The 26698-nt window shown below is 55.4% G+C and overlaps 10 protein-coding genes across 10 annotated transcripts; 4 read left to right on the forward strand and 6 right to left on the reverse strand.

Annotated features, from left to right (window-relative positions):
- Nucleotides 1-946: 946 nt before the first annotated feature.
- On the reverse strand, nt 947-2159 carry C8A04DRAFT_35992 (uncharacterized protein; the record flags this gene model as incomplete). The annotated part of the gene is made up of 2 exons (XM_062783369.1): nt 947-1963; nt 2040-2159. The coding sequence occupies 2 exons, from the start codon at nt 2157-2159 to the stop codon at nt 947-949; spliced, it is 1137 nt and encodes a 378-aa protein (XP_062638651.1).
- Nucleotides 2160-2908: 749 nt separating this feature from the next.
- Nucleotides 2909-4174, forward strand: C8A04DRAFT_27041 (WD40-repeat-containing domain protein; the record flags this gene model as incomplete). Its single annotated transcript, XM_062780146.1, has 4 exons — nt 2909-2911; nt 2986-3033; nt 3186-3301; nt 3427-4174. The coding sequence occupies 4 exons, from the start codon at nt 2909-2911 to the stop codon at nt 4172-4174; spliced, it is 915 nt and encodes a 304-aa protein (XP_062638652.1).
- A 324-nt stretch (nt 4175-4498) lies between these two features.
- Nucleotides 4499-6167, reverse strand: C8A04DRAFT_35994 (soluble quino protein glucose/sorbosone dehydrogenase; the record flags this gene model as incomplete). The annotated part of the gene is made up of 3 exons (XM_062783370.1): nt 4499-4632; nt 4666-5731; nt 5793-6167. The coding sequence occupies 3 exons, from the start codon at nt 6165-6167 to the stop codon at nt 4499-4501; spliced, it is 1575 nt and encodes a 524-aa protein (XP_062638653.1).
- An 847-nt stretch (nt 6168-7014) lies between these two features.
- Nucleotides 7015-9928, forward strand: C8A04DRAFT_27043 (uncharacterized protein; the record flags this gene model as incomplete). Its single annotated transcript, XM_062780147.1, has 5 exons — nt 7015-7025; nt 8190-8948; nt 9009-9144; nt 9214-9551; nt 9637-9928. The coding sequence occupies 5 exons, from the start codon at nt 7015-7017 to the stop codon at nt 9926-9928; spliced, it is 1536 nt and encodes a 511-aa protein (XP_062638654.1).
- Nucleotides 9929-10796: 868 nt separating this feature from the next.
- C8A04DRAFT_27044 (uncharacterized protein) lies at nt 10797-11855 on the forward strand (the record flags this gene model as incomplete). The annotated part of the gene is made up of 2 exons (XM_062780148.1): nt 10797-11287; nt 11366-11855. The coding sequence occupies 2 exons, from the start codon at nt 10797-10799 to the stop codon at nt 11853-11855; spliced, it is 981 nt and encodes a 326-aa protein (XP_062638655.1).
- A 193-nt stretch (nt 11856-12048) lies between these two features.
- Nucleotides 12049-14297, reverse strand: C8A04DRAFT_27045 (uncharacterized protein; the record flags this gene model as incomplete). The annotated part of the gene is made up of 2 exons (XM_062780149.1): nt 12049-14032; nt 14092-14297. The coding sequence occupies 2 exons, from the start codon at nt 14295-14297 to the stop codon at nt 12049-12051; spliced, it is 2190 nt and encodes a 729-aa protein (XP_062638656.1).
- A 2921-nt stretch (nt 14298-17218) lies between these two features.
- On the forward strand, nt 17219-19891 carry C8A04DRAFT_10810 (protein kinase kin1; the record flags this gene model as incomplete). Its single annotated transcript, XM_062776725.1, has 3 exons — nt 17219-17671; nt 17701-18337; nt 18402-19891. 3 exons carry the CDS (start codon nt 17219-17221, stop codon nt 19889-19891), a joined length of 2580 nt encoding a protein of 859 aa, XP_062638657.1.
- Nucleotides 19892-21634: 1743 nt separating this feature from the next.
- Nucleotides 21635-22039, reverse strand: C8A04DRAFT_27047 (uncharacterized protein; the record flags this gene model as incomplete). Its single annotated transcript, XM_062780150.1, has 1 exon — nt 21635-22039. One exon carries the CDS (start codon nt 22037-22039, stop codon nt 21635-21637), a length of 405 nt encoding a protein of 134 aa, XP_062638658.1.
- A 708-nt stretch (nt 22040-22747) lies between these two features.
- Nucleotides 22748-23095, reverse strand: C8A04DRAFT_27048 (uncharacterized protein; the record flags this gene model as incomplete). Its single annotated transcript, XM_062780151.1, has 1 exon — nt 22748-23095. The coding sequence occupies one exon, from the start codon at nt 23093-23095 to the stop codon at nt 22748-22750; it is 348 nt and encodes a 115-aa protein (XP_062638659.1).
- Nucleotides 23096-23542: 447 nt separating this feature from the next.
- C8A04DRAFT_10813 (P-loop containing nucleoside triphosphate hydrolase protein) lies at nt 23543-26524 on the reverse strand (the record flags this gene model as incomplete). The annotated part of the gene is made up of 1 exon (XM_062776726.1): nt 23543-26524. The coding sequence occupies one exon, from the start codon at nt 26522-26524 to the stop codon at nt 23543-23545; it is 2982 nt and encodes a 993-aa protein (XP_062638660.1).
- Between the last annotated feature and the right edge of the window lie 174 nt (nt 26525-26698).

Genomic DNA, 26698 nt, shown 5'->3' on the forward strand with positions numbered 1-26698 from the left:
CCTGCTTCCTCGGAAGCGAGCCCTTAGGTAACTACCTCCCTCCTGTGCCAGGTCTATCATGAGAAAAAGAAAAACGCCGTTCAACCGCCAGCCCGTCAACTCCTACAGCAACCTCGTCGAGCAACCAGCCTCATCCGGAGCAAGTGGAAAATACATCGATGGATGTAAGGCCGAAATAGAGGAACAGAAAAAAGAGAAGGAAACGGAAAGCAAAATAGCCGAGCCATTGCCTCATACAATAGCGAGACCCGCGAGACCTGCATGGGACATATCCCATACCAGTGGACCGCGGGTTTGCTGTCCCCATTGCTCCAAGCAATGCTGCAAACCAAGACAGGAAAATCTTTCAGCGTGCCAACACCACATCAGCGCGGCCGCGAATGCCATGCAAATGCCCGTTCAAATCTCCAAAGGTAGAAGAGGAGCCAGGGAGAAAATCCAGATGGAATGTCGAGTAACCAGAACCCAAGACGAAAGAGAGAAAAACAACGCAAGGAATCCATTCCGTATCGGATTTCATCCGTCTGCATCCTAACTCCCCGAATCCAACGCCCCGAACTATGCGGCCAAGAAAAGGATTCCGTCCCAGGTCCCTCTCCAGTGGGGAAAGAATCGATCGATGACAAGTGATAAAACATACAACCCCTCGGATAATGGAGGGGTGGGATACAGGTGTGAGTTTTGACAAAGGAAAATGGGGAAAAGGAACCGAAGGACAGGCCGAGGGGAAGGGGAAAGGTGTATTGAAAGCAAGGAATTGAGGTTTTGTGGTTGTCGAGCGAGGGTGTACAGAGCGGGGTGGCGGCTGTATACAATACATCGTACAGTGCTGTACTAATTTCCATACAGGTTCGGGAAAGTCGAGGAAATGCAAGCATCCTCAAGATGTCCGTGGCGTCGTGTAGCGTGACGGTGACGGAGTGATGATGCGGTACCCAGCAGGTAATCAAGCGGTGGCTGCGGTGACAGTGGCAGCGCCTGAGGCGGAAGCAGCAGCCTTCTCGCGAATGATATCCTCCTCATCGTCAGCCGTCTTGACAGACTCACCGGTGACCGCGTTGACGAAGCTATCGCCCTCGACGACCACCTCGCGATTGCCAATGCGACGCATGAGCTCAAAGAAGCGCGAGTTCTTGAACTTCTCGGAAGTGTTGTCAGCAATGGAGCTGATGATCTCGGTGGCGGCACGGACGAGCTCCTCGTTGCCGCGGGCCGTCATCTCCTTGACTTCGTCCTGCTCAGCGGCAATCTCCTCCATGTTGGCGTCAATGATCTTCATCTCGGCAGGGGTCGGAGGCGCCATCTTGGTGGCGGTAGCCTCGGTGTGCGGACCGTGCTCGGCCATCCACTCATCCTGGGCCTCGGCAAACTCCTTGTTGGCGGCCTGCTCCTGTTCCTTCCAGCCGGCCAGCTCGGTCTCGAAGTTGGAATCGTCGTACTCGCCGAAAGCGCGGTTGAAAGCTTCGACGTCGATGGCGGACTCTTGGGTCACGGCGGGTTGGACCTGCTGCTGCTGCGCAGCCGGGTTCATGTGGGGGGCGAAGCCCATGGCACCGGCACCATACATGGGCATGCCGAAATTGCCCTGCTGCATGTTCATGGCCGGGTTCATGGCAGCCATGTTGGCGCGGTTGGCCTGCATCTGAGCGGGCATGGCAGCGCTAGGGCCGGCCTTGCTGCCGCCAAGTTGCATGGTAGAGAATTGGTTGACCCACTCCTGGTGCGAGGGGCCGCCGGTGGCCGGAGAGACAAGACGGCCCGCCGGGGCGACCGGAGCCATGTGGCCCATGCCGGACGGAACACCGGGGACACCCGGAGCGGGGTGGCCGAAAGGTCTAGCGCCGGGACCCATGTGCATGTCGAGACCGGGGCCGAAAGAGGCGTCCATCGGAGCAGTGCCGTTCTGGAAGCCGCCGAAGGCCATCTCGGCGCCGTTGCCGACGGCATTGTGAGAGCGGAAGGCCTGTTGAGAGTTGGTTAGCAAATTTTGCACTCTCAATTCCGTGAATATTTGCGCTTCCCGCAAGTAGAAAACTTACGTTGCCGGCGCCAGGCTGCTGGACGTTGACAAAACGATCCTGCTGGTGGCCGCGGTCGCGGTCGACGTGAGCCAGAAGATTCTTGGCACCGTTAGACGGGCCGCACATGCTGTCGGCCATCTTGGAGGGTTGTTGGAAGTCGATGATGGGTAAATCGAGGTTGCGCAAGGTTATTTCGCCTAAGGCAAAAGGGATAATGGCCTTGTTGAGGTCAAAAGTAGTAAACCTGACGGTGGTTCGAGATGCCGAGGTCGACCGAGGGAGGCGAAAAGCGAAGAACCGAGCCGATGGTGAGAGGTAAATCAAGTTGGTCGCGCAGGAAAAGAAGGAAAGAGGTCTATTGAATCAAGAGGCATTGTTGTCTATAAACAATAGGGTGACTGAGGCCGTTCAGTTAGGGCCCGCTTTATTCATGTGTCGTGTCGTCGGGCCGCCGAGGTCACGATGAAGGAGAGTGATGTGCAAGTCGAAGTTCGTCCTGGGGACTTCGGGACGGGCCTGTGACAGAGGGGCGAAGCCAAGCCGGAGCAGGTGCACGGCCCACTGAGAGCGGCCTGTAGTGGGGCTTATTAGGCCCGGCTCGGGGCATCGGCAGGCCGCTCGGGCCTTTCAAGGTGAGATCCCTGCAGGCTCACGCACACCGAGAGCTTTCACCTTGAATTTCTTGCCAGCTGGACTCAACAGGGGGTGCGGTTCACGACCAGAACCCACTCTGCCGGCGGCCACTCACATTCAGCGCTCTCTTGCAGGTCATTGACGATACCCATACTCCTGTGACCTCGATCCGGCATATTCCCCCAAAGAAAATAGCCATCTTTCCTATTGTTTCTGCCAGTTGCATTGACTGAATAGAAAGAAAGTCCGTCACAATGGTATGCACACCTCGCGCCCTCCTGCTTTCTCGCCCCAAATTCTCTAGCTTGACCCCCGCTAACCCAAGCTCCAGGCAGCGGGAACCCAAGTAATCGCCAACTCTGGCCACGATGATATGATTGTATGTTCTCTCTCCTCGACGCAGACACCGGAGACCCTCCCATACAGCCCAAAGCGGGGCCAAGAAGCTGCAAGAGTGCAGCGACGAAGCCACGAAACAACGAAAGCTACAATCCTAGACGAAGACGAGAAACAAACGCTGACCGAGAGCAGCACGATGCAGTCCTCGACTACTACGGCCGGAGGTTAGCGACCTGCTCGTCGGACCGGACCATCAAGATCTTCGAGATTGAGGGCGAAACGCAACGGCTGAGCGAGACACTGAAGGGGTACGTCATCAAAGAGAAGGGACCAAACTAGCGGGGGGGGGGGGGTGGGGGGGGGCAAGTGGTTGTTTGACGGATGGATGAGATCTCGGACGAGAAGGGCTTACAAATATTTGCGGATAAAACAGGCACGACGGCGCAGTGTGGTGCGTTTCCTGGGCGCACCCCAAGTACGGCAACATCCTAGCTAGCGCAGGGTACGACGGTAAGGTGCTCATCTGGCGCGAGCTCAACGGCGCGTGGCAGCGCATCTTCGACTTCGCGCTGCACAAAGCCAGCGTCAACGTCGTCTCATGGGCCCCGCACGAAGCCGGCTGCCTCCTAGCCTGCGCCTCCTCCGACGGCAACGTCAGCGTGCTCGAGTTCAAGGACAACAGCTGGGACCACGGCATCTTCCACGCACACGGGCTCGGCGTCAACTCGGTATCCTGGGCGCCCGCAACCAGCCCCGGGTCGATCGTCAGCAGCAAGCCGGGGCCCAAGTCGACGGGCAACCGCCGCTTCGTCACGGGCGGCTCCGACAACGCGCTCAAGATCTGGGCTTACGACGCCGCGAGCAACACCTACACCCCCGAGCGCGAGCCGCTGACGGGCCACACCGACTGGGTGCGCGACGTGGCGTGGAGCCCGACTGTGTTGCAGAAGAGCTACATCGCCAGCGCGTCTGAGGACCGTACCGTGCGTATCTGGACCAGCGACCCGGCTAATCCGTTGCAGTGGACTGCTAAGGTGCTCACTTTCGAGGCGGCTGTCTGGCGTGTCAGCTGGTCGCTTAGCGGCAACGTACTGGCGGCTAGCGGCGGTGATAACAAGGTTACACTGTGGAAGGAGAATCTTAAGGGCGAGTGGGAGTGTGTCAAGACGATTGAGGAGTAGGCAGAGGAGGGGAAGTGGGATGATGAAGAGGACGATTAAGAAGGGGCCCGGGCGTTTAAGGTTGGGACGGGATTTAGAGCTAATGAATACAGACAGCTTGTGTTGTGTATGCCTGTTGCGTGTGTTATCTGAATCGTGAGCCAACCTTAACTTTTGGTATATGAGTGTCGAGTGAGATAGGTTGGCGAAGGGGGCTGAATCAGGTATGTATTCATTCCTCCTCTCATGACTATTAACACGCGCCTGTAGCTGACACAAATCAATTTAGAATCATCTCGGAACATTATACTCTCTCAGGCGAGATACACCCGATCAAACAGACTCTCAAATCATGAACCCAACTCCACCAAGGACCATCATCCCAACGGTCACACCAACCACAGCCCAACTACTACCTCCCACACCGCGGTACACCACGCCCGGCACAGCTGCAGCAGTCGACGAGCTTGGCGATGGCCCTCCACCAGTGTTTGAGCCACCACCATTCGAACCTCCATTCCCACTGGTGCTACTAGCATTGCCCTCACCGCTGCCAACATCTACCTCCTCGCCATCCCGGGTCACCACCCAAATCTCCCCCGTCGCATCGCTGGTTACGAACAACCGCTGCCGATCCGCGTCGAACGCGAGCCCAGCGGGCCGCAAACACTTACCCCCCGAACCGCACACCGACACGTCCGGCGCGGTCAGCACGTCTCGCACAGCCTCGAGACTATCGCTCTGTGCAACCGGCTCGCCCGCCTCGTTGTCAAAGTCCACGTAGGACAGCTTGTAGCCCGCAGGGTGATCGCGATTCCAGCTGCCGTGGAACGATACGAACGCCCGAGAAGTGCCGTTGAATTTGATGTCGAGCGGCGCCATGTGGGCGCGGAAGGTGATGCGCGGCGAAACGGTGTTGGCGGCGCAGGCGGTGTCGTTGGCCGTGGCGTTGTTGTCGAGGGAGAATTGAGCGCCGACGGCGAGGTCGCCGGGCGAAGGGAAGGCCGTCGTGTTCCAGAGTGCGAAGCAGTTCGGGTAGCCGTAGTTGGCGCCCAATAGCTTGGAGTTATCGTCGTTGAGGGCCCCGTGGAAGTTGAGCTCCTCGCCCGGGTTGTCCTCGTGGACATCTTCGCCTAGGCGGTGGATCTCATCGGCACTGTTCTCGACCGACCAGATGGTTCCCTGCTCTGGGTGCTCGGCCACGCCAACCGAGTTGCGCAGTCCCCAAGCGATCAGCAGGCCGTCGGAGGGGTAGTTATAGGGACGGTCAAGGATGGTCGTGGTGGTGTTGGAGACGTTAAAGGCCCGCAATTGCGAGATACCGCTCGTGATGTCGTTTGTCAGCAGATCGATGTTCTCGGAGCTGCCGCGCGATACGACAAGCAGGTCAGGTACGTGGTGGGAGAGGAGCAGCGTCCGCGTCGAGTGGCCAAAGTTTGGGTTGGTCATGTTGGAGATGATGCGGGTGAGGCTGCCCACAGTGCCTGTTTCGGCATCGTAGGAATACTGGTCTACGTTTTCGGTCGAAGAGACGTAGAGGGTCTTGCCGTCTGCGGAGAGCTCCAGACTGTGATTGAGCTACACATTGGTAAGCGTATTATTCTTTTTCCCTGAATCTCAACTTATTTGCCAGACTTACCTCGTTATCATCTATAACCGGCGTGCTCTCCTTTACCGACAAACAGGTCCCGCCATTATCATCAAAAACAAGACGCCTGAGACCAGCCTGAGCCTCAACCACAAGGAGACCGCCACTGGAATCAAATTTGATGCCCCGCGGGCTGCTGAGGTTGGTGGCAATCAGCTGGGCCTTCCATCCTTTGGCAACCACGGGAGGAGAATAGGTTGGTGTCAGAACCGTGGCGCATGACGACGCCGCTGTGGAAGCAACTGTAGTGGTGATGTCGGTGGTAGCTGTGGATACGGTTGTTGTGGTGACTGTGGTCTCCTGCGCTGTTCCGCTACCAGACAGCAGCAGTGCTGCTGCGGCAGCTCGCTTTAGGAGCCGGTTCATCATGTATCGTGGTTGCGATGTCGTTGTGTAAGCCAAGGCTAAAAACAAAAGTTATCGAGGTGAGGAACCGGAGGGGGATCTTGTCGCAAAGAGGGAGATCTGGGGGTAAATATGGGCGGACCGAAGAGGATCTCCCTTGGGACGTCATGCAACGGTTGTCGGCAATCCCGTCTGTTCTTGTCTACCCGGGATTCCCGGTTATTTCGTGATTTTCCGTTCGTGGTGCCTGGTTGAGCTTGTGTGGCCCGCACCTTTTGTGAGGTTGAGGTAGTATTCAAGGCCAATGCTCGCAGACGGGAATCCTGAGACTGGTTATTTTCAAGGCTTGGTAATGGGGCAATCGCGCACCTTCCTCGCCAGGCACGCCGAAGATTGCGTTGCGTCTATGTCTTGCATGCATCCTTCGCATAGTGCGCACGTCAAGTCACAAAAACATCAAAGCAGAATGCCTAATCCGGTTCGCCCCGATCCCTCGCTTCATACAAGACCCGTGAGCAGGTGACTTTACTCATTCTCAAGTAAGCCAACCGCCGAGCTGAGTTACTGCAAACTGACGGCTTTCAGCACCGCTTTCAGGTCTTGGGTTGCGTTGTTGCTCGACTGCCGTTACATTCCGCCCCAGGCACAAAGCATCGAAGTCCATAGTGGGAAACAGCGTCTGGTTGGCGGTGTTTGGTGATGTCATCTGCCTGGTGCCTTTTTAGCCATCGCGGGGTTCACCCGGAGCTTGGGTATGCCCGAACCGCCCTCTAAAGGGCAACAGGAGAGACGGAACGTCCATCAAGAAGAGATGCGATTTTCAAAGGTCGTTTATTGTGCCAGGGCACATCAGATCGTCATAGCCATCATGCAATCAAGGTGTAACGTACAGATGGGGTCATAAATTACCTTGCATACGAAACCGATGCCCCGTGCTGTGACAGGCGAGATGCTGAATCGGATTCGAGCCAGCTTCACTCACTGCTCTTCTTTTGAGTTCTGCAACTCAAACTCAGAAAGCCTAGAATGCTAGACTAATAACTCTCTTTAAACTACTCGTCTCCCAGAGTCCACAGGCCGAACCACTTGAAAATAAAAACTAAGTAATACTTGGGAGATGTGTTTAACATTCTATGTTGGCTTTCAGTTACTTAGGTACTCTTCTCTTACCTAGGTAGGTAACAATAGGTACTGGGGTTCACCCATCCTCAAGATTGATCTACGGTATTTGCGTTTCTGAACACCATCTCGGGTCTGACCACAGAGTCTCTTGAGATCCGAGAATTAACTCGCTGTAAACGATTACGGCTCTTGGATGACTTTAACAAAGTCCTAGGGAACGATTGGGGTGACAAGTCAATGCCAGGCCTAGTTCACCTGATTGGGCGCTCTGCGCGGCTGCATTCTGATGGATCCCCACATGCCCCCTGGTGGTATGACAGCTGATTCGCCGGCGAATGGAGCTTCAGGGGTCATCATTCACTGTGTGGCTAGCCCAACCAACAGATAGAAGTACTCCGTATCAATGTCAGCTGGGAAGCAAACCAACATTGATCTCTACTGAGTAAAGTCTCAATTGCCTCATTGATTTTGCTTTCCGAGCTGTTAATATTTAGCCACAGAAAGAGATTTCAAGCCTCGGTTCCCAGGGTCGTTCCCCAATGTCATAACGCGACCCAGCGTTGCAGGTCCTGGGCTGTCATCTCGGGTGAAGGTTACTTTTATTTCCAGGCCCCATCCACCATCCCACGGCCCGCCCCCCTCCACATCTGTGGGCAACAGGCCAGACCCCTACCAGCCGGGCACGCACCTAACCGCCGGTCAATCACCACCAACTGTTTCCGCCGCGACATCAAGCCAAAAGAGAGCAATTGAAGCAATTCGCTCACACGCGCAGCTCCGAGCGACAATCTACTGCGCCACACCAACGGTTTTTCGGGGATTCTGACCGACCGACCGATTGAACTTCACCTCGAACGACGAACAACCACACCGAGTCCTCGCGGAAACCACCATCACGTTGTCTGACCACCGAGAATCCAGCCGCCCATCCGCCGGGCCCATCCCCCGCAAGCGGCGCAGTGTCGAGGAGGAAGCAGGCATTTCCGATCCCAGATTTGACACGACTACCACCATCGTGGCCGAGCCGATCAACTCTGTCGCGAGTAATAAAGTTGCGGCTAGCCCCATCGATACCAACGACGACGAATCACACCCATCTCGCCAGCGCTCTCCACCGCCGCAGTATCCCGCCTCCGAGGCCTCAGGCCCGTCTTCGTCCGCTTTCCGGCCGCCACCTTCGTTTTCGTCGCTCTTTCCAGCTACCACCAACACCGATACCCAGGACCGCGAGTCATCCGAGTCCGTTCTCGAGCCGTGCGAACCATACAAAGCCGCCGTTGAAGACACAACCTCTCCAGGGGTAACAACAGAAACAGCCGCCGCGTCTTCTTCCGCCTCACCATCCTCCTCATCCTCCCCTTTCGCGGCCCCAGCCTACGCGCCCGTCGCCGAAAACGCCGCCGAGTCATCGAATAGCGCGTCCGCTGCTCTTCGATTCCAGTACGAAACTAAACGCGCGCTTCCGCAGGATAGCAAGGGTGGTAGCAGTAGCGCGAAGGACGAGGATTCAGAACCGCCACCGGCATATTCCGAGGGATCTAGTCCCCTCGATTCCTTTTCATACCTCATGGCTGCCGCAGGAGGAGCTGCGAGTATTATTACTCAGGTTCAGCAGGGTGGGCCATCGCTCAACCCGCTGGGGGATGTACCCGGGGATGAAACGATTGTGATGGACTTGCGGTAAGACTGTTGAAATTCGAACTGGGATATTTCTGTTCGTGAGACTGACTGTTTGCGCAGGGGCACTCGCTTCAAGCTGTCTAGAGACGAGCTGCTGACGCTCCCCGAGTTTGTCCTACTGTCGCTTTTCCCTAATGGGCTGTTCCCCGAAGGGCATATGGGCGGGTTCACGGAAGGCGATGCGGTCCAGGTTGACGTACGTTCTTTCTTTCTACCTATCTCGCGCACGTCCGTGATGTTGTTCCACTGGCTAACACCCAACTAGTACGACCCAGCATCGCTCCAGTACATGCTTGACTTCTTCCGCAACGTGGCCCAGAGCATCCCGGCCGAGCCCAACGGCGACGGCACCGACGGTGTGGTGCCGCTGGACCCCACTGCGCGGGACGAGAGCAGTCGCCGCGCTGGCATTATCGTGCTCCGTGAGGACCTCGACTTTTACGCCATCCCGCCTAAGCAGGATATTGACCAGCCCGAGATGATCGAGGTCAAGCGGGCGGCCGCGCGCGCGCTGCTCAAGCAGGACGGCATCTTTAGTGGGCTGAAGAAGAGTGATGAGCCGGGTACGACCGAGGCACATCTCATTGAGATGCTCACTGCTGGGTGAGTTTTTATTTATATAATCTACAATCTCCCCCTTGATCTTTTATATGCATTTGCCTAGATCGCATACTAACTTGTGCGCCAGTGGCTTCAACCACGACGATCGATGGGGCCACCGCGCGGGCGAGCCCAACAAGGCCGTGATCTGCTCGCTAGCCCTCGCCCGCCTGCGCTCCGACATCCGCGGTAACGACATGGGAAGCAGTGCTGTGGGTATGGCCCAAAAGCTGCTGCTGTTCTGGCGCAAACCGGCCCGTCGCTGCTGGTGGGAGGGCGTGGAGCTCGAGGGTGTGGAGGGCTTGCCTGCGGGTACCAAGCTGAAGGTTTGGATCCGGCGGGTGTGGACGCTCGAGATGAGCGTTATTGGGTTGCGTTGAGTTGGTGGGCGAGTGAAGTGATGGATGACGCTTGCGAATTTGGTTACTTCGTCGTGGAATCATTGGGAGCGAAGCGAGTGGTTGGATTCTTTCGGCAAGACTTGTTGGTATGTGCTCGGAGGGATCTGGGGATACACGTTGGTGCTTTAGGTTTCCCTTTTTTTTTTTCCCTCTCGCTCCTTCGACACCTCTTTTCCTTTTTTCTTTCCTTTTTGTTTTCTTTTTTTCTGTCACCCCCCTTGCCTCTTTGGCAACGCCCTGTTGTGTGGGCGCTGGTACGAGATCTGTTAATATACCTTTCTGTTTGAACCCGGCCGCGTTTAGCAGCATATAACACTGAATGTCTCCAGTAAGTTATCTTTCTTTTGTCAGTAAGTTATCTTTCTTTTGTCTCCGTCCCAGGGATCCATCCGGATGCCGGTGTCGGCCAGTGATTTAGGCCCCGCTAGCCCCCGCTAGCCATTGCATCTGCGGCAGGAAGGTGTTGCCCAAGTCGGAGTGGAATCGCCCGAGGGAGCGAGAAATGCCCAACCCCACTGCATGTTCGGTCCGGTCGGATTCGAGAACTCGTGTCCGATGGCACCTTATCGCCGTGCCTAACCGGCGATGTCTTTCTTACCGGCCCCACATGTTTTTGACATCTCCTAAGACCGACGCATCCACCTTGTGCTTACTCTCCTCCATCCTCACAACTATACATTGAGCCAAGCTTGGGATTCGACGGATTCAACAACATCCCAATAATACCCTCAAACCTAGGGCAGTTTCCTAGAACTCACCCATCACACACTCCTTTATCCCTTCCATATCCCCCCTCTCCCAACAAACACACACATAACCCAACCTGACCACCCACCACCGGTACACAATGTCATCCCCCCCTTTCCCCGTCCCCCCCTCCGGCGTCTGGGTCCCCTCAGTAACCCTCTTCAACCACCAAACTGACACCCCCGACCTCCCCTCCCAAGCGCGCTACTTCAGCTACCTCGGCGCACCCACCACCGGTCTCGCGGGTCTCCTCATCCTCGGCACCAACGCCGAGCCCTTCCTCCTCACCCGCGAAGAGCGCAAAGCCATCCTGCACACGGCGCGCACCGCCCTAGGGCCCGAGTACCCCATCATGGCGGGCGTCGGGGGGCATTCGACGGCGCAGGTGAAGGAGTTTGTGAGGGATGCGGTGGAGGTTGCCGGGGTCAAGTGGGTGTTGGTGTTGCCGCCGGGGTATTTTGGGAAGGTGGCCGGGTTGGGCGAGGTGGTGGAGGGGTTTTATGGGGAGGTGGCGAGGTTTTGTGAGGGGTTGGGGGTTGGGGTGGTGGTGTATAATTTTCCGGGGGTTTGTGGGGGGGTGGATTTGGATAGGTATGTTTGGTCCTCTCTGGGGAACGATGAGAGGGGGGCGGGGGGGAGTATGGGCCGGAAGACTGACAAAAGGAATAGTGAGACAATTGCGAGACTAGCACGGAAACACCCCAACATCGTCGGTGTCAAGCTCACCTGCGGAAGTGTGGCCAAAATCACCCGGCTCGCGGCCGAGTTCCCGCCCGAACGCTTCGCCGTGTTTGGCGGGCAGAGCGATTTCCTCATCGGCGGACTGGCCGTGGGCAGCGCCGGATGCATCGCGGCGTTTGGGAACGTCTTCCCCAAGACCATCTCTGAGGTGTACAGGCTGTACCAAGCGGGCAAGACGAAGGAGGCTCTGGCGCTGCACCGTGCGGCAGCCCTTGCGGAGCAGGCGTTGAAGAGTGGTGGGATTGCGGCGACGAAGTATGCTGCGAGCGTGTTTACCGCGCCGTTGGCTGGGGTGGAGGATGCGGAGGACAAGATGAGGCCGAGGAGTCCGTACTTGCCGCCTGGTGACGGGGCAAAGGAGAAAATTAAGGAAGCGTTGGCTAAGGTGGCAGAGATTGAGAGGATTATTGTGAGGTGAGCCAGAGGCAGGAAGGGTAACGGTAATCATAGGTTAAATACAGAGCTCTAAATATAAGCATTCAAAGTTCTTGACTGGGTTATTCCGTCTCAAACCTACCTTGCCAAGGACGATGATATGAGAAACGTTAGGTTGGACCCTCAGAAATTACACTCCAGGACGCCAATGCATGGGTATTGTATTGTCATTACGCTCAATCATCCTCATCACTGTCACCAAAAATCGCCTTGAACACTTCGTCTCCGGCCCTCTTCCCTTCCAGGGCCTCATTCCTACTGGAGTCGACGACAACCTTCTCGGGCGCCGTAATCTGCGGCACGAGCTTCTCTTGCGTAGGAGCAATAGCACTTCCCCCAACCCCTGAAGTGCCCGCCGAGGACGCAGACCTGGAGCCAAAATCTGGCACGACAGGTGCTTGTTGTGGAACCTCAGCGTCTTGTGGGGCGCTGTACGAGAAACTGGCGTTGAAGTTGGCCTTGCTCGTGGCTGAAGGGACCGAGTACTCATCGGGCTGCACGTGGTGCGGCGGCTTCACGTTGAAGCGTTTACAAAGGAGGCGGGTGGGATAAAAGTCTGTGACGGACCTGGTCATTGGGCCGAACATGCCCAATTTAGCGGCTTCCTCGGCCGGGTCTTGGGGTTTGGGCGGCGGCTTAGATAACAGCTCCCTCTCTTCCGTCTCGGAGGATGAGTTGACGGCGGATTTGTTCGTTGACGTCGTGAATCGACTGGCCATGAAGCCCGTCATAGGCTTGAAGATCCGTGCACAGTTGTAAAACTCATGCATCTCTCTTAGCCAGTCATCGTTCCTCATCTTGGAGGGCTGGTCGCCTGGGGTTGGCCGGAATCCGGCCTGGTACTCGAGGAAGGAGATGTATCTTGCGCGTTTCGCCTCATCATCTCGATATGGCGCATTGCCACCAGTGCCTCGGGATATGGCAGCGACGGCGGTCTCTTTGTCTAGCTTTGGAACACGGCTGAGAAGTTCCTGTAACCTGTCCGCCTCGCTGAGCGCGTATTCGGCCGGAACTTCGCCACGAGCAGGGGGGAGATTTTGTTTTCCGGTCGCCGCAGCCAAACGGTCCCGCGCTTCTGCAGACATGAAATCAAAGACCGATTTTCCTGGAAGCTGCATCTCACCGAGAATCGCTGCTCGCGACTTTGGATCGAGTGTGGATGCCTTGGCTGCGTCTGAGGTGGAAACGTAGCCGCTTGCACCGACCAGCGCTTTCACCTGCTTCGCCGAGACCCAGCCCGGGGGAACTTTCGGGGGCGCGTATTTCCCTTCATCGTTGGTTCCGGTTGTCAAAACGTCAGATTCCTTGCCAAATATGAATCCTTCTAAAGGTAGTCGTCCGTCGTGGCATTTCCGCATCCCTAGCCCGATCCCTCCCAAAGACGACTTTTTCGACGGCATGAATGCTGGCTTGGTCTTGACAGCGGGATTTACAGCCGCCGAAGCCTTCTTTTTTTTCTTGTCTCCCCCTATTACCCGGTTATATGATATTCGTGGGCCCATCTCATAGGGGTCTTCGTCGTCGGAGCCTGTATCGTTGAGAACGCCAACACCAATCCCTCCCCGGCCCTTGTCCCGTGGCTTTTTGCGCCCAGACGATAATGTGAATTTCGGTCTTCCAAAGTTCGCTGTCTCTCCATCATCGTCCGAGCCTGATTCTGCTGCCCCGGTCGGCCTGGCGGAAGCACCGATCGGCGCAAGTCTACCCTCTCCAGCAAAGCCTAGCCCCTTGTGATCGGTCTTGTGGACAAACCCAATCATCGGAACATTCTCTGGCGCAAAGAGGTGGGATCCCGTTCCACCATTCGCGTCACTTCCTAGCCCCAAACGGGCCTTACGGCGAACCTTTGGGCCGATGCCTTGTCCTTCCTTCCACCCCATTTTCTTAAGAAGCTTGGAACCCATAGTATCGCCCTCGGCGCGGAAAAGATCCATAAGGCTACCGGCTCTCGCTTCATCGTCAGCTGTCGAGCCGAGGCCAGCGAATGCTGACTGGGTTTGTATCCGTTTTGACTCCTCGGCATCGGCTAGATCTTCCTCGTCCATGAAATCCTCCCGTCGCTGCTGAGAATTCTTGACGTCATCTTTACGGCGGTTTGTCCGGGACGAAACGAAGGTTGAGGGTGTCCACCCCTCTTTCGAGCCGACGGTGTTGAAGTAACTACACCAGAAAATGTCAGTTGGTCCATCGCGAGTGCGACGGGACACGAGCGTACTTGCCCTGCGCTCCATCCTCCAGTAAACGCGCCGTGAAGCCTCTTCCTGCCCCGGTCGTCCCTCACCTCCTGCTTCCAGAGCGGAACATAGGAGCCATCATCGCGGGTTTCGGGGTCCAATGGCGGGAGCGGCGTGCCGAACGCGACGTAAGGCGACTGTTGTGCGGCAAGGTCGGCCTCGTAGGTTGCGCGTGATCTCTTATAGGACATGGAGAATCCCAAATCGAGTTGCCAATATGGGGCGGCGGAGCGACGGCGAAAAGAATCGTAGGTTGTGAGTTGCTTATCCAGTTGCGAAGATGAAGCTTCACTTTCCTATCGTTGGGAACCTTGAATGCAACCGGCAGAATGATGCCAAGAATAGAAGGCGGTGAGAATGATGCAAGGGTGGTGCTGGTTCATTTTGGCTCTTATAACCCTAACCCCAGTTCTGAATAACACATGAACTACTTGCTGGCCGCATCACAGCCAGTTGGGTTTTGTATTAACTACACTTACAGTATTATTTAAGAATATGGACCGGTGGAGGAAAGGATTATTTGAATAATACCCAGCCTGTGAAGAAAAGTGACAAAGAATGTTGATCCCGGAGGACCTTTAACAAGGTAATATAGAAGGGCTCATGAGAGGAACGGATAAGACTTGAAGAGGTTGACACAGCCCAGCAACCAGAGTTGATTGAGATTGATGGCAAAACTACCTCGCATATGTCCGAGGACTGGTATAGGCATCTTTCTAAGCAGCTCGTTACTGCTTGCTAGAAGGAAATTAGAAGTTGAAGAATTTGGACTTCCGAAAAGGCCATCTCAACCCGATGGACAAGATAGGAAGAGAGTACGATTGCTCATGGAATTGGTATAAATGGAGTAGGTAATAATTGCCCTTCTTCAACAGAACATTTAACACTGGTGGGCGAAGCTTAGCGTGTGAAAATGCAACCCTTTACGCTATCTGTGATCCGCTGCTTAAAATATGACAAGAAAAATCAATTGGGCGACATTTCACGGAAGCGCCTGTCTTACATCCGCGATGCTTACCGATGCAGCCTCTCTGCACCTGGTTTTATCCTGTCCTCCCTAACGACAAGTAGGTAATCTCTTCCCACACTTAGACGTGGTTAACCTCCGGAGCAATTCAGACGGAATCAGCCTACCCCAATATCGATACACGGTCACAAGACGAAATCCTCTAATTTTGTCATCGGATGCCTCGTCTGATGGAAGTTGCACGACTTTGCAGCCTTGGTGCGCGCAGGCGGACGCAAATGTAGCCGTTTCAGATGAAGTCTTTGGTCAGGGCTTGGCTTAGCTCTCGAGTATTTACACAGTAGATGAGCGAGCCGGCCCGGGACATCGCGGAGAACAGGCATCAAACTGTCTTTCGGAGATATCATGATTCTAGACCTCACAACGGTTAAAATGAAATCCGCGACACTGGGACCCCTCCGTGGTAGATCAGCGCCATGATATCATCCGGCAGCTTCCAGGTGAAATCGCGTCCCATTCCCGAGCCGCCATCCATTCACCCCGCGGCCACGTCCACTGACTGTATGTGCGCGATTAAGCCGTTTCACAAGTGGCTAACATGTTTGCCTACCACTGCCCCGCGCCGGGAATCGGCGTTTGGCTCTGAGTTCCATTTCCTGTAGTTCTGCCCCGCTCCAAAGCACAAAAAGAAAGGTCGCGGCTCCTCAACTTAACCATTCATTCTTCTCTGCTTGGACGTCCAGTCAGTTCTCAGGCGGACGCGTCGTTCGCTTAGATTAGTTGCCCAGATCAGGGCCACCGCTTTCGCCGCCCCGCGTCGTTTGGTGTTGGGCCGGCCTGAGGTGTGGCCGCCCACCAGCCAAACGCATGGCTCTGCAGCATGGCTCCCCGCCTGGGCGGACCAATCAAGAGGCGATCGGGCAGCCACTGGGGAAGAGTGTGAGATGCTCCCCGTTCTCCCAGCCTCCCTCGACTGCTAGGCAACTCAATGCTGTATTTGTGGAGGGAAGTTGAGGAATCGAGACGGAAACCTTGGGTTTACCGATTGCAGGGCGTGGGTGAGGGGGGTGTCCGTTCGGGGCCAATTGTTGATGCATGTATTTCAAGTGCTGATGTCGACGCGATCGGGATAAATATTTCATGAAAAAATGACAATGTCATCATGCTGCAGCCCGGGCCAAAACTGGCGCGAGCATGAGGCACACAGCAGAGCAGTTTCTGGGAGTCTGCCGGGACCGGGCCGGGGGCCAGGGAGGCGCATCCTCCAACCCCAACTCTGGGTCGTCACGGTATTACATACACTAGTATCGGTAATTACCTTACCGTGGAGAATCTGGAGCAAAAAGCGACGCTGATCGAATACGGGTTTGAGCCTCAATACCTTCGTCCAGTCGACAAAATTTCATGCTCGGAGAAGGTAGTGTACGAGATGGAACTCCAGGAATCAACGGCTGGGAGAGGGGGCTCCCGGCAAGCTGCTGCAACATTTCAAGCAGCGACCCTATGCACCTAGCTGCTGAAATTACGGAATACCTGGGACCGGCCCAATGCGTGGATACCGGCCTCTTGGACTCCACTATCCACCCCCCCTGACGGCGGTCCAGCCAGGGACGCTCGTTGTCCCCCCTCAACTCCTGCTTGCTGCTGAAAAGCGGCCTCGACTGCCCAACCTCGAGCGAACACGCCGACCGTCGAGAGTACACCGCGCATTCGAGCAGTAGTACCGCACCGAGAGGCTCCCCGCCACGTTCCGCCAAAACAATCAATCCCCCCATCCTGTTTATCGCCTTGTTTTCGGCTGCTTCCCCGGCTTGCCGTCAACTCTCCTTTCCCGCTATCACCTGCACCTCCTACCAGCCGCTGACTAGGCATTCCGCGTAACTTCCACGCAACGAGACACACTTCATTTACGACCCGAAGTCTTTTTGTGATTTCGGGTTTATTTATTGCGGGACCTTGTTTCCTGTATCGCGCCGTAGTTCGCGCAGTACACTCGGGTAACGGCTGAACGGTGCAATTCCTCCACAATTCCGAGCGGTCGCCCTGCTGTAGGTACAGAGTAGCGAAGCGCACCTACCTCCGCTATTTGCACACAACTGCCCACATTCGACTACCACCTGGGGCTGTGTGCCTTCCTCGCCTGCGATGGCGACTACACTCTCCGCTGGCGGGTCCGATATACCCGCTCGGTCCCAGTCTGTTCGGACGCGCCGACCACCAACGTCGTCACGACCCGACCCCGTTCCTCGATCCGAATCGTCGACCCGGGCTGAAGCGTCACGCCCCCACCGTCGCAGCGGTAGTCAGCGCTCGACGACGGCACAATCGCCTCGACACGAGATGCCCCCTCCCTCTGTGCACAGCAACAACCCCCCAGCTGCCGAAGAGCCTCGCGATCGCTCCGCCGAACAGCAGTCGCAGCGGCAGTCGAAGCACAGATATCGCACCGTCATCCCGGCCCCGTCGGGAAACTATGCCTTCATAAAGACAATCGGGCAGGGCAGCATGGGCAAGGTTAAACTGGCCAAGAAAGAGGGAACAAATGATTTGGCAAGTTTCACCGCATGCCTTGCATGCCTGCTTCGGGGGGGCAGTATCGTAGCTAACTGTCAGGATTCTTCGTGTAGGTTGCGTGTAAGATCATCGAGAGAGTATCTGCCGACGACGGACGAACCAGCAAGGAAGACCGCGAGCGGTCCGATGCCGCTCGAGAGGATCGTAACGCGCGCGAAGCTGCCATCGTCAGCTTGTTGAACCATCAATACATTTGTGGGCTTCGCGACAACCTGCGCACGCGATGGCATTGGTACATGCTTTTCGAATACGTCAACGGCGGCCAAATGCTCGACTACATCATCTCTCACGGGAAGCTCAAGGAGAAGCAAGCCCGGAAGTTTGCGCGGCAGATTGCGAGCGCAGTCGACTATTGCCACCGGAACAGTATCGTCCATCGCGATCTCAAAATCGAGAACATCCTGATCAGCAAGACGGGAGACATCAAGATCATTGATTTTGGCTTGAGCAACTTGTTCTCACCAGACGAAGACAGGAAACTCAAGACGTATTGCGGCAGTCTTTACTTTGCCGCCCCCGAGCTGCTGCAAGCAAGGCCTTACACGGGACCAGAGGTGGATGTCTGGAGTTTTGGCGTGGTTTTGTTTGTGTTGGTCTGCGGAAAGGTGCCGTTTGACGACCAGTACATGCCCGCTCTCCACCAGAAGATCAAGAAGGGCGTTGTGGACTATCCTAACTGGTTATCTGGCGGTACGTTATCTGCTGTTATCTGTGCTTGTGCAACGTTTGGGTCCATACTAATACCGGTGTCCAGAGTGCAAACACTTGATCTCCCGAATGCTTGTGACGGACCCGAGGCAGCGCGCGACGATGCACGAGGTCATGAACCACCCATGGATGCTCAAGGGGTACAATGGCCCACCGGAGAATTACCTTCCCCAACGCGAACCCCTCCGGTTACCACTTGATGAGGACGTCATCACTCACATGACGGGATTCAAGTTCGGCCCGCCAGACTTCATCCGGGACGAGTTGACAAAGAAGATTTCCTCGCCCAAATACCAATCAGCGGTTCGGCGCTGGGAGAAAGAGAAGGAGCTGCCACAACCAACCCTGAAGGATGTCGAGAAGAAACGTGGTTTCGGCTTCGATTTCTACAAGAGGAGAAATTCGGTCACCAGCAAGGACACGCTCACTAACGGCAGCTCTGACGGTTTGGCCCTTGGCGAAGATCCGCTCAATGCGTTTGACCCCATGGTGTCCATTTACTACCTCGTGCGAGAGAGGATTGAACGTGATCGACAAGAAGCCGCCTCTACTCAACCGGCGATGCCATTGAAAGTGCAAGTTCCGCCGTCCCCGCAACAAAACCAACCCCTCGCTGTTCCGTCATCGCCCATCCCGCGGCCAAAGGAGAAACACTCCCTCGCAGAAATCGTCCCGCCAAAGCCGGCACACACCGAGGCTGGCCGATCGCGGCAGAGGGCAAGGTCACACAGTGAGGATCAGGTTAGGGAAACGGTCCAAAATGGCTTACTCTCTCCCGACATGGTGCCGCAGAAGAAGGGCAACGGCCCGGTGTCTCTCCTCAGGAGGCTCAGCACGCGTGACCGGAGGAAAGAGACGCCCGAGGCTAGGACAAGCGGCCTTATGCAAAAGTCCGTCTCGATGCGCGCTAAGTCACTCGGCCATGCCCGTCGGGAGAGCATCCAGGCGCGCCGCGCCAAGCGCGAAGCTGAGCGCGACCAACTTGAGCCTCCCAAGACACCACACCTTCAGGAGCCGCCCGTCCGGGAGGAGACCGACGCCGAGCTCGGCCTCGAAGCCGAGGGCGGTGAGACCAGCGGTGGCTCACACGAGCGGCTTGAACCCGAGGATCCCGACCTCGCCAAGCCCGTTTTCCTCAAGGGTATCTTCAGTGTGTCAACCACGTCGACCAAGCCGTTGCCCGAGATCCGTGCCGACATCAAGCGAGTGCTCAAGCTTCTCGGCGTCGACTTCACTGAGATCAAGGGCGGTTTCAGCTGCTCGCATGCGCCAAGCATTGCCGAAGAGGATCGTGAGCGGTACCATTCGCACTCGCGCTCGCATTCCAACACGCGCGCCTACTCACCTGGCGGCAATGGTACCGATGCCGGGCAGCGTGAGTCCAGGCGCGTGGTGGATGGTGAGATCCGGTTTGAGATCCTCATTGTCAAGGTCCCCATCGTCAGTCTGCACGGCGTGCAGTTCAAGCGGGTGGGGGGTAACACGTGGGAATACAAGGCCATGGCGGAGCAAATCGTTCGGGAACTGCGGTTGTAAATTAATGAAGACCCTTCTTTGGTCACTATCGTGGTTGACGGAGACACGGGAAAGACGAAGCCAAGTAGGGGTGCGGTGAAAATATGGAAAGGAGAAGGCAGGAAGGAAACATGATGGCTCTTTTGCATTGCCGATGGGGGGGTGGTACACAAGGGCGAGGCGTTGCTTTCTATTCTACAATTTCTCTTTTCTTATGTTTCCCCCGCTTCCATGTCTTACTTGTCATGTCTGTGTGATGTTGCTTGCGGTTACAGCGAGGCAGGCGTGGGTTTGGCGGTGTAGGATGTTATTTATATTTTTGCGCGCTTATGATGATGTCGGAGGACGGTGCATAGGTAATTCTCTATATTCTAATAAGTACTTAATACTCGGCTTGTGGTGGCTTTACGTTTGTGGTTTGGATGGATCATTGTGAGATTTATGGCAGTGGCCTCTTGCCTTCGTTACTGTGCCCATCAGTCGGCGGACTGTCTCGGGCCACCACGTAACACGCTGTTCTACGCTTGAAACCCTAACCTGTTGGCACAGTTTTGTATACTTTACCTGTGACGAGTATCTACCTAATTTTCTTGACATTGAATCCGTTGCCTATCGCCTTGTCTGTCTATCGTCACAAATAAAACATGCCCATTACGACCCTTGAGAATGTATCCTCTACTGACCATGAAAAGAGCGTAACAAACCACCAAAAAACAGCCCACCTCCATCATACAAGCAAAAGGCAAGACCCAAAAAAAAAGAAACCAAACGAAAAAAGAAGAAAAAAACACCCAAAAAGCTCACCACCAAACGCTTATCCCCATCCGGAGGGATATCGGTTGGTGGTTACGAAAATCTTTCTCGGTCGGTGGGAAAGATTTTTCTTCGCTGGCCCCGGGAATCGAACCCGGGGCCACTTCGATTTACGACGGCACCGGCGAGATGCTCCTCCCAATGCCGCTGCGCCAAACAGCGATTGTTTGGCGCATTGGGAGGAGATGGTGACTGTTTTGCTGCGGGATTGGGTATATATAGGGTGGGAGGGAAAGTGCGGTTTTGGGTTGTTGGGAGTGAGTGGGTTTAGGGGCGGGTGTGCTTGCTTGCTTGGTCAGTTTGCATTTTGGGATGGGCAGTTCAGGGTAGGCATCTGATAAGGAGTGCCTGTATTCTAAGGGAAGTTCAAGTTCATGGTGGCTGGAAAGTTGGTTTATATCGGAAACATCAAACTTGGAATCACCTAGTATTTCTAGACAGTCACCCTCTGACATTAATCATCAAATGTTCAGGAGGAACTTGATAAAGGTGGTGTTAATGATTTGATAGACAAGAGATAGGCATTTGTACATTCCGAGACTAACCCAAAGCCACGTCTTCCTTGGTAGATAGAACACCCTGATCATCCACGAGAGAAGCATTTTCACCCCCTGACCCCCTTCCCCTAGAATCCCCTTGGGCGCCCATCATATCCTTTTCCCCAGACACCACCGTTGACTAAACTCAGTCAAACCCGATAAAAAGAGAGGCGTTTTATCGCATGTACAACCAGACATTCCAGCTTAGCCCTTGACCGTTAAGCAAAAAAACTCCAATTAAATCCCAGCCCTCCCGTACTTATTTCCTGCGCTTTTATTCCTCCACCAGCTCTTTGAACCATCTACCACCACCTCGCCCTCCCATAACCATCCTTGGTCCTTTATCCCTCGTCCTTTCACACTTTCACTCCCCGATCCTCCCACTCTCTCATCCTCTCACTCCCTCAAACTTTCACTCCTTCTTCTCCTCCCCCCCATACCCAACCCACCCCATAATCTGCGGCCAATACGTCACCCACATATACCCCTCCATCCCCGCCATCACCACCAACCCCGCCATAATCGCCTTGCGCATCCGCGGGTTGGGCACAATACTCTTCAGGGAGAATTTCGGGTAGGAGGGGTTTCCGTTCGCATTGACGTCTCCATTTCCGTTGGCGTTGGTCCTCCCGTTGGCGCTGGCGCCAGTGCTGCTGGTGTTGGTGTTGGTGTTGGTGTTGCGGGTGATGCGGGTTGTTGAGAAGGGGGAGGGGGAGGTTTTGAAGGGTTGGGGGTTGAGGGTTGTGCAGCGGAGGATGATGGATGGGAGCGGGAGGGTTTGGAGGGTTGGGATGCGGATGTGGAGGGCGGCGGCCATGGTTGTTGGTGTTGGTTTGGTGTTGTTATTGTATTGGTGTTGTGGTGGTATAAATGGTGTAAATGGTATTGGCAAGGATTTGTGATAATATGGTTGGAACGGTTGTTGGTATTTATCGGCAACTATCAAGGCCTTAAGTAGCTTGAGACTAGATAGACTAAGATGCTATAATAATGGGAGAGTAAAAAGAGTAGATTGTGGGCAAAAGACGCGCTTTATCATCCTTCGAGGCGCAATGTTTCATGGTTGGATTACCCGATTAGGAAATTGGGAGTAAATGGTACATCCGCCCGTCGAGTGCTCAGACCCGCATTTTTAGCCCGGCAGCCTCTCCGACTCGACCCGAATTAAGCTGAGTGATGGACCAGCAGCTAATAGCCAATTGGTGTAAAATATTCCATCCATTTAAATGCCTTACACATGTCTTCCTTGGTATCTTACTGTGTAGACAACGCCCAGATTAACTATCCATGAGAAGAGTATTTTCGCCCTATAACCCCCCCTTAAGCGCCCCCTTTAACTCACATCGTACTCCCCCCATACCCATAGTTACCACATTGACCAAACCAAGCCAACGACCGACAGAGAGAGAGAGAGAGAGAGAGAGAGAGAGAGAGAGAGAGAGAGAGAGAGGCGTGTTATCGTAGCATACTACCCATACAACCAAGACATCCGACACCCTAGGTACCTTTCCCTCACACCATCTATTCACTGCTTCCTCCCCTCTCCAAACCCAACCCACCCCTTAATCCGCGGCCAGTACTGCACAAACATGTACGTCTCCACCCCCGTCATCAGCACCAGTCCCGCAATGACAGCCTGACGCGTGCGCGGGTTGGGCACGAGGGTTTTGAGGGAGAAGGTGGAGGTTCCGTTAGCGTTGGCGTTGGCGTTGGCGTTGGCGTTGGTGCTGGTGCTGGTGTTGCGGGCGATGTGGGTGGTGGAGAAGGTGTTGTTGAAGGGTTGGGGGTGGAAGGCGCGGCGAGGGATGGTTGGGATGGCGCGGGTGGTGAGGAGGGTTTGGAGGGTTGGGGTGCGGATGCGGAGGGCGGCCATGGTTGTTGTTGTTGGTGGTGGTGGTTGTTGTTGTTATAGTGGTATAAGTGATGATGGTAGAGATTTGTGAAGTGTATTTGGCAGCTGGTGTTGGGATTTATTGGCACCGATCAAAGCCGTGTGTAGAGGAGGAGAATGAATTGGGATGCTGAGATGATGAGAGAGTACATTATGGGTGAGAGACGAGCTTTTATCATGCCTTCGAGGCCTCATGTCTCATGGTTGGATTACCCGATTAGGAAATTGGGAGTCCGAATGCCGGGACAGGCCGGGTGGGTCTTGACGAAATGCCCCAACATCTTTCCCCACATGTCAGCAAGAGAATAAGCATACAAGCTAGAAACCGGATGCAAGCACGATTTTCAGCGCAACAACCACTCCGAGAAAGTTTTGTGTTCATATTGTGTGTAAATTATGTGTTCATAGTGCATATCCCATAAAAGTTCATCACGGCCGCCCACCTGGCCGGCCCATGGTCAACGGTTTGAATGGTTGACGAAGTCTCTCATTCGGTGCATTATTCCTCCGGCCCAGTCCTTGGGGTCGCCTAATCCCCGCGGTGAGTCTGGTGGTGACTGCCCAAGTTGTCGCGTGCAGACAGGCCGCCGCTCTCGCGGGTTCCGCCGGCGGCCCATTATCGTCGTCCGACTCTGCATCATTTTCCCCGTTTCCGCTAGCATCGTTTGAGGCGGTCTCGCGGGGCGGCGAGGAACTGAAGCAGGGGTATTGTTTCCGCTTGGCTGTTTCCGGCTCTTTGGCGGCGGACGGCCTGGCCATCACCTTGCCTGTCGCTAAGTTGTGCCCGGCGAGGGCCGGAGAAATCGCGGGTGACGTCGGAGCTCCTTGAGGCTGATTGCTGGTCGTGTTTCCTAAAAACTGGGGATTGGTAGGGGGCGGCATCGCGGACTGCCCGGCGGTTGTACGAGGAGCCCCATCCGCGGTCTTGACGAATCCCATGATACTCTTTTGGTTCGAAGGCAGTTTGTTTGCGGGTGGCTTCGTCTTTTCAACTCTTTGAGCTGCCAAAACTTCGGCGTTCGCAGCGGTGATGGCGGCTTGATGAGCCCCGAGATTGACGAACCCGGGGAGGGACTTCACCGTGAAAGTTGAAGCCTTCTCCATGGTGGTGCTATATTGTTTCCAAGGGGCCTCCTCGCCTGCTTCCGAGTTACCTGGCGGGCCATGCAACCTCTGTCTCTTCGCTCGCGATGCATCCCCCCCTTGGAGTCCGGCCCTCGGCCCTATCTCCGCGTTCGTCGCCTCCGGATCGACGGGGAACATGTTGTCCTCCATAGTCATCGTGTTTGGAAGGCCTTTGTAGATATCTTCATCTGGCGGTAGTTGGCGGCGGAGAACCTTGGCGATTTCGCTCATGACCGGCCGGTCAAAACACGGCCCTTTGTTGAGAAAATAGCGACTTACGGGGTCGATGAAGGGCGACAGCTTGTTCCGTTCGCCGTCACCCTTTCCGCCGAACACCGGAAAACTGAGATAGAGCAGGCTCTGGGCTCTCGTCATGGCCACATAGAGCAGCCTTCGTTCTTCGTCGCCATCTTCGGATCGTACGTGGGGTATGGATCCGTCGTAGACTGCGGGGACAAAGACGACGGGCCATTCAAGACCCTTTGCTGCATGTATGGTCGATATTGTGACAACCGGCTTGCTCTCTTCTCCGTCGCCCTTTGTCTGCGCATCCGATGCAAGGGATACGTTGGCTAGAAAGCGGGGAAGTACTTCGGCGTCCTTGGTCTGCACGAGGCCGTCAATCTCTGGGAGAGCGTCTTCGTCAGAAAGTTCGAGGTCGCGAGCGAATTCGGCAGCCAGAGCAAGAAATTCTTGCACGTTCGCCCACCGCTGGGCGGCATCCTCGGGATCACGGTGATCCCTCTTAAGGTGCTCCTCAAAATTGAGTTTTGTTAGTAGGTGCTGGATTGTATCTACGAGCCCGAACCCCGGACCCTCTTGGACCTTCGCCTGGATCTCGCGAAGTGGGCGGAGGAGGTTGCCACTGATTTGCTGCTCGGCGTGCTTTGTGATCTTCGTTTCTGCCGTGCGGTCTCCGCGGCAATGCTTGGACAAGACGGACCAAAGGCTCAGCGATGAGGTCTCGGCCTCCTCAAGCAGTCGTTTGACGGTGACTTCGCCAATGCCTCGTTTCGGGACATTCATAATCCGCGCGAGGGCATCATTATTTTCTGGCTGGTGAATCACGCGTAGATAGTTGATCAAGACCTTGATCTCCTCGCGGTCATAGAACTTGAAGCCGCCTATCATCCTGTAGGGGATACCGGCTTTCCCGAGGGATGATTCCAGGTGCCTCGACAAAGCCGCCGAGCGCAACAAGATAGCCACGTCATCGTGGGTCAACATAGCCCCCGACATTACGAGCGCTCGCCTGATTTCCGACACGACCCAGTCCGCCTCGGTTGAGGGACTCTTCAACCGACGAAGGACCGGCCGAGACCCTCTATTGTGGGTCGGCTTCAGCACTTTCTTGTACCGCTTCTGGTCCTGCTTGATCACCTCTAATGACAAGTCAAGGATCGCTTGCGATGAACGGTAATTCTGCTCCAAAGAAACCTCATCAGTCTTGGGAAATTCTCGGAGCAGCTTCCACAGGTTTCTGATTTCGGCGGATCGCCAGCCGTAAATGCTCTGATCCGGGTCACCGACGGTAGTGATCCTTTTCCGCTGTTGGGCAAAGAGCTTCATAAGATCATACTGGATCCCGTTTGTGTCTTGGTATTCATCAATGAGCACTGCCTGCACGTTGGAAACACAGGCCGGAAACTTTTGGAGGAGCTCCACGCAACTAACGAGGAGGTCGTCGTAATCCAGGAGGTTTGAAGCCTTGAGTTGTTTCTGATACTCGCGGTAACAAGTTTCGAGCTCTTGGAGCCCATCGACTTTGCCGGCCTCTTTTCGGGATGCCTTAGAAGTAGCCTCAGTGCCCTTGGCTTTCTGCTTGCTGATCCACGCCCGTGCCCCAGATGGATCAACGGCCAACTGCAGTCTCTTGCAAATACGCCCGATGATCTTGTTGGAATCGTCGCTATCGGCAATGCCAAAAGACTGGCTGAGGCCAATGTGCCGTCCATACGCAGCAAGATAGCGTCGTGCAATGCTATGGAAGGTGCCGAGAATGAGCTTGGTCTCCCTGTTGTTGCCGAGAACTTTGCTGATGCGGTCCTTCATTTCTCGAGCTGCCTTTACAGTGAAGGTTGCGACGATGACATCCTCTGGGCGAATACCCTTGTGATCGATGAGCCAGACCACTCGGGCTGTCAGTGTGTGGGTCTTGCCGCTCCCTGGGCCAGCCAGGATGGCAACCGTGTCGGAATCCGAGGTAACTGCACGGCGTTGGGCATCGTTGAGACCCTTGAGAATTGCGTGCTTTGACGTTGTTGGGGCTCGTGGAGGAGGAGGCATGTTCGATGAACAGGGACCTCAACACGCACAACGCGTTGACGCGAGGTTGAGGATTGTCAAATCAAAAACAAAAAAACAGGACTTGGTTGAGCAATTCGGGAAGCAAACTGCATCTTTTCCAGGTTCAAGAAACACCCCACTGGACCGGTGGGCTAGACCACGGATGTCAGGTTG

This window comes from Dichotomopilus funicola (genome assembly GCF_033296635.1).
Source record: "Dichotomopilus funicola strain CBS 141.50 unplaced genomic scaffold C8A04scaffold_17, whole genome shotgun sequence".
Lineage (NCBI taxonomy): Eukaryota > Fungi > Ascomycota > Sordariomycetes > Sordariales > Chaetomiaceae > Dichotomopilus > Dichotomopilus funicola.